At 40.0% G+C, this 6,275-nt stretch overlaps 1 protein-coding gene across 1 annotated transcript in view; it reads left to right on the plus strand.

Annotated features, from left to right (window-relative positions):
* Positions 1-843: 843 nt before the first annotated feature.
* LOC105937772 (gastrula zinc finger protein XlCGF57.1) overlaps positions 844-6,275 on the plus strand; it is a 6,495-nt gene continuing 1,063 nt past the window's right edge. The window contains exons 1-2 of the mRNA XM_012879269.3: positions 844-1,278; positions 5,056-6,275. The exon at positions 5,056-6,275 is cut by the window's right edge and continues 1,063 nt beyond it. Of these exons, the coding sequence (XP_012734723.2) occupies positions 1,233-1,278; positions 5,056-6,275 (1,266 nt within the window). The 5' untranslated portion in view covers positions 844-1,232. The remainder of the gene's footprint in view (positions 1,279-5,055) is intronic.

Here is a 6,275-nt window from a genome sequence, read left to right on the forward strand (position 1 = left end):
ATTCTTATTCACGGTCTCTTTGGTCACAATGAGATGGATCCTGTACTTATATAAAACCCAGATTTTATTTGCAGGGTTCCTACACAGCCGGGAAAAGTATCGATTTGGCTTTATCATTTTACAGGGTAGAAAACCACCATTTAAAAGTTTACAACCAACAGTAACCTGGCCTGCTTTAAAAGCCAGCAGATAAAGCATGGAGTTTAGTCTAAGGAATATGAGAGACACCAGATTCAACAATGCAGGTGAGCTGACAGCTGCTGTCAAGGCAACCTGGACTTTCTGAACACCTCAGATTATAGAAAATAAACCCTGATCAAGTAGTGAATACATATAATGTACTGAAAAATGTTAGTTCACTTTAACACATCTGAAGAACAATTATTTAAAACATATAATTGTTCTGAATGAACTTTGATGCTTAATTTGGATCATTACAATGTGAACAGTAAATTAGGTATTATAAACAGATTATTGTAGTTTAATAAAGATGTTGGTTTAGTTAGTTAATAACATAGACACTGAAGCTCATTCTCTAACAAATTAATGAATTCATAAAGCTCCTGTCTTGCTTACTGATTTAGTTATTACAGACTATTTCAGAAAAAAAAAAACATTTATTTGACTATTGACTGAACCCTGAGTACTTCAAAGGGTATACATTTTTTTATCCGATTGAATATTAGATTTATACTGTATTTGATAATAAATCAAATTACTTAGATATTTTCAGGATGTATTTGAATCTGGATTAATAATCTGAATAATTGTGATCCGTGTTAACGCAGCTGTTATGCGTCATCGAAGTGCTATCATGACACAGCTTTTATTTTGAAGGCCAATTTAACCTAACGGAAGTGATTTTCTACCAGTAGTAGAAGTCGTACAAAGATAATTTTTACCTTTTCTTCATGTAAACTTTTTATGTTAAATCTGCGTTCTGAGAATCACGTAAATATTAATTTAAAGTAATCGTGCTGTTTAACTTATTTAGTATTTTATCCTGATATTTATACGGGAGTTTACTTCCGGAAGCAGCAGAAGCTTATTGTTAGCTTAGCCTGCTAGCTGCAAGCACAGAGTCAGCACCGAGCAACACAAGTGTCAGATTGAGACACTTTGATGGAGAACAGGTGGTGTTTCTGATGGAGTTTAAGGAGTGAAAAGCTTCTGCTGAGACTGCATGAAGACTTCAGGAGTTCAGAGCGCTGGAGGAAAGACGACTAACAGCGATGGAGGAACCGACACACAGTGGGCAGATGGACTCTCAGCTGCAAGGTGATTATCTTCTGTCATCAGCTCTGTAAAAATGTTTTATCACATCCATGCGTCTAGAAAAACAAACATTGCACTTAAAACCCAATACAAAAGTAATAATAAATAAATAAACTTAAAAGCCAGCTTTTCACAAAAAACCCTGCATACTGAATTTAAATATAATTTGGATAAAACAATTATTTTGATCAAGAAAGGTGGACCTACTGAAATTTATTTCCATTAAAGTACTGTATATGCAGTCTATACTTAGGTGGTCCTTATTTTACATGAAGTACTGGATTAGTGCAGCGTTTTATGTAGGCATAATGGAAGCTTAGGTAGCTTTAAGTCTCTCATCTACATCTTGATAATGCTCCATAGCTTCTTTATGGTGTTTAGTACATGCCTGTTTCCCGGTCCTGCTGGAAAATTAAACTGGCATCTGATAAATGTCCTGGTAGGACTTTTATCCTGGTAGGACACTGACTTTGCACTTGATAAAACAGACAAAAATGAGCAGACAACATGGCTCTCCAAATCACATCTGATTGTGTAAATGTCCACACTGCAATGTCCACACTGCACCTTAAGACCTGTAGATCCTTTCTATCCACTCTTCCCCTGCTCTCTGGGACCTTGATTACCGTACTAAACACCACTTTTAACCTCATCTGAAAAGTAGACTGAGCAACGGTCCACTTCTTTTTCTCCTTTGCCCAAGCAAGAAGATTGTGATGCTCTCTCAGGTTCAGGAAGGGCTTAACACAGGGATGTAACTGTTATAGCCCACATCCTGGACCCGTCTATGTGTAATGACTCCTTATGCACTGGCTCCATTCAAAGTCTTTTCAATGTGAACCTCCTCCAAACTGAATGAGTTTGGTTTCTCAATTATATGAAGTCTGTAGTGTACCTGTTGCTAACACTCCTTTTTAGTAACACACATTTTCGGACTATAAGGCACACTTAAAATCCTTAAATTTTCCCAAAAATGGACAGTGCGCTTTATAATCCGGTACACCTTATGAATGATTACCGTACTTGTTGTGCTTACTGACCAATCTTTTGTGGTACAATGCGCTTAATAAATCTGTCGAAATGTGTAAGTATGACTTTGGTAAGCAACAAAGCCGTTCTGCTCAATGGATATTCGGAGCATTACGGTACGCTGTTTCACTACCTGGTCGGCCCGGTAACAGGACCCCTGAGTAGTCTACAAGACTGCCTGATTGTAATGTCTAAAGTAGAAGTGCATTCATGTAAGGCAGCCTGTGCCCGGAGTACGCGCTAGCAACAATAAACCAATCAGAGAACAGTATTTAGTACAGTAACCCTGGCCACTTTTTATACATGTCGATGCTTCAACATTATATTACAGTATGTTTGTGTGTACTGTAAAAACGACACCTGTTACAGGGTTTCCCCCAGCATATGACAAGCCTGGCTGGCCGACTGGCTTAACTCATCCCCCCCCGCCAGGCTAAGCATCATCTGTTTATTTTAAATGCGTTGATGTTTGAGAGAAAAGAAGATCCAGCCGGACAGAATTTTGAGTGAGAAAGGGCTGGAGGAGGCATTGGATGGCAGAAGGTGAACACACTCCAAAAAAAGTTAAAAAATCCAAAACAACTGGACTTTTTTCCGAAGTTTGAAGACGTTTCGATTCCCATCCAGAAAGTTTTCTCAATTCAAATGTCTGGAGTAGTGTGGAGTTCCAAGCTTTATATTATTGCCCAAAAATGCATTGTTCTGGCTAAGACAACATGCAAATTAAACCAAAACTGGTCATCTATGGGTGGAAGACACTACTCCGCTCATCTTAGGTTTGGGGGTTTTGTCCTTGGGATGAACCAGCCTCTGTACTGTTTGGTTTGTACTGGGATTTTGTATTTGGAGAAAATCCTCTTGAGTTTTTCAAAAACTCCAGCAACATATGGGATGACGATGTTTTTGCGTTTATTCTTCTCACCATTATGTTCTGCAGCGGGTCTTTTGGATTTTCTTGCTGATTTGACAAACACCCAGTTAGGGTACCCACAGGTTTGGAGGGCATCTTTGATGTGTTTCTGTTCTTTATGCTTCCCTTCTGTTTTAGTAGGGACATGCTCGGCCCGGTGTTGTAAGGTTCTGATGACAGAAAATTTGTGCTCCAGTGGGTGGTGTGAGTCAAAAACAAAATATTGGTCTGTGTGAGTGGGTTTCCTATACGCTTCAATTTATCTCCTTCCATGCTCACCAAACAGTCCAGAAAAGGTAGCTTGTTGTCGTTGGCATCCTCTCTGGTCCACCGAGTGGACAACAACATCAAGTTTACCAGAGCTTCCTCATCCAAGCTTTCACGAAAGCTGGAATCATCACTGACTAGCTAAATACCGGTAACAGCGAGACTGACTCGGATAATGATGTGAGGATTCCAGGCAAGCTTGGTGCCGAAATCGCACAGCTATTTAACTCAGACACTGAAGATGAAGAGTTCAATGGATTTGTTGAATGAATCAATAAGTGAGTGTATTTTTCTGTACCAGTACTTGTTCTTACAACTGAGATAAATGAAGTTTGGGTTACCGGACTGTGTTTTGCTTAAAGAGACAGTATATAACTATCAAATGGGCTTTTAATTAGCTAAAATAAAATATTGCTTTTATAAATGCATAAACTTAGGTGGTGGTGCACCCAATCAAGGATGCCATGTTTCTAATTACAGCAGCCATCCAGAAATTAACCATGAAAAAGAAGTACCGCAATAGCCAGAAGTACGAAAACAAGTCTATATCGCCGTAGCTATTATTACCAAGTAGAGTGCCGATAATTCATAAGGGAGCGGGGATTCAAAACAGATGCTGAGGTTGCAGGACAGTTAATTCAGTACAACAGTGAAGTTTATTTTGGCATTATGTTAGAAACAGGGCAGTGTACGGTAGTCGAGCAACTACCTGTACTCTGTCCTCAAGAAAAAGATTGGCTAGTTTGTTCGTATCTGTCTCAGGGAGTACCGTATGTGTGTAGACGGAGGGGCAGATTGATATCTGCCGGCCAGTTCAGTGTCTGTAGTGCAGCAGTGGAGTTGTTGTTTTTATAATGTCATTTTATCATGCCGCATTCTTTTTAGAACCCAAATAAGTGACTTCACATTCAGAAATGACCTCAAAAAACCACATCCTGAAAAATAAATAAAAACTTACACACAAAAATACACAAAAACGGTCTAAAGATCGGGGGTCTTAAACCTGCATTTTAAAGCTCTGCTGTAGCAAAATTCAAGTTACAAGGCTGTGTGTTAAAATGTTTTTTTTGTATAAAACTATCATTCTGATGAGGAAAATAAGAATCAAGAAGATTGATTGTCCTTATGTATTACCATAAGGAAATTTCCATGAGGCAGACACCGGCTCCGAATGCAGGTAAATTATATTCTTAAATTCAGATTTTGTGTTTTACTGTCTGTTGTACTGGCCAACAACAACAACAGGGTTCCTAGGCAAAGCTAGCCACAGGAGGGCTAGTTCAGGCTAATTTTCCTGCCTCCTTCCTTACTGACTGAACTATTCGAATAGCAGTTATCATGGCAACCGCTGACACACTTATGCTTTGGCTAAAGAGTCCTTGCTCTATAAAGGTATTTGGATTGAGCCCAGGATACTTAAATTCCTCTGCTTTAGGCAGAGACTGACCCCCAACCTAGAGGGGTCAGTCTTAGGATTTCAAGTTCAGGATCATGACCTTCAACTTAGAGGAGCTGTCTCTCATCCAGTATCTATATAACTATGTATAATTGGTCTGTGTTTCTCTTTCCTGCAGATGTCCCCAACTGGTGTGCCAAACTGGACCAGGAGGACTTAAAACCCCCACATATTAAAGAGGAACATGATGATGCTGAAATCATAAAATTTATATTCAGCCCTGTAGCCATGAAGATCGAAGATGGTGAAGAGAAACCTCAGCTGTCAGAGCTTCATCGTAGTTGGATTGAGGAGAACGGAGACTCTGCGGGACCAGAATCGGACGATGAAGATAAAACTTCAGACTCTTCAGAGACTGACGTCAGTGACGGAAACTGGGAGGGGAACACTGACCCTCAATCAGGTTTAGACTTGGTGCAGAACAACACATTTCCTGTAGGTGATACAAGATGTGAAACAGGCGAGAAGTTACACAGGTGCGGTGAATGTGGCAAAGCATTTAACCGCAGACGAAATTTACTGAGACATAACAGAATCCACACAGGAGTAAGACCCTTCAACTGCCCCACCTGTAACAAAGCCTTTATATGGAAAAGGGACCTTACACAACATTTAAGAATACACAATGAAGAAAAACCTTTCAGCTGCACGATCTGTGGAAAACAGTTCACTAGAAAGGAGAATGTACCTCGTCATATGAGAATTCACACTACAGGGAAGACTTTCTGCTGCTCCATATGTGGAACTAAGTTCTTAAGAAAGGGAACCTTAACTTCTCACATGGTTTGTCACAGTGAAGACAAACCTTTCAGCTGCTCCGTTTGTGGCCAAACGTTTAAAAGGAAAGAAGACGTAACTCGGCACATGGTTTGCCACACTGAGGATAAACCTTTCAGCTGCTCCGTGTGTGAACAACAGTTTAAAAGGAAAGAAGACCTGACTCGGCACATGGTTTGCCACACTGAAGACAAACCTTTCAGCTGCTCTGTTTGTGGTCTGACATTCAAAAGAAAAGAAAGCGTAAATCATCACATGAAAAGCCACACTGAGGAGAAACCTTACAGCTGCTCAGTCTGTGGGAAGAAGTTCAAAAGGAGAGAGAGTTTACCCCGGCACATGATATGTCACACTGAAGACAAACCATTCAGCTGCTCAATATGTGGAAAACAGTTTGGTCGTAAAGAAAGTTTGAGAACTCACATGTCGCATCACACTTCAGAAAAACCCTACAGTTGCTCCATCTGTAACAAAGCTTTTACTTTAAAAGTAACTCTAATGAAACACACCAGATTTCACCGAGAGGACAGACAGTTCAGCTGTTCTGTCTGCAAAGTGTCT

This window comes from Fundulus heteroclitus, chromosome 13 (assembly GCF_011125445.2).
Source record: "Fundulus heteroclitus isolate FHET01 chromosome 13, MU-UCD_Fhet_4.1, whole genome shotgun sequence".
Lineage (NCBI taxonomy): Eukaryota > Metazoa > Chordata > Actinopteri > Cyprinodontiformes > Fundulidae > Fundulus > Fundulus heteroclitus.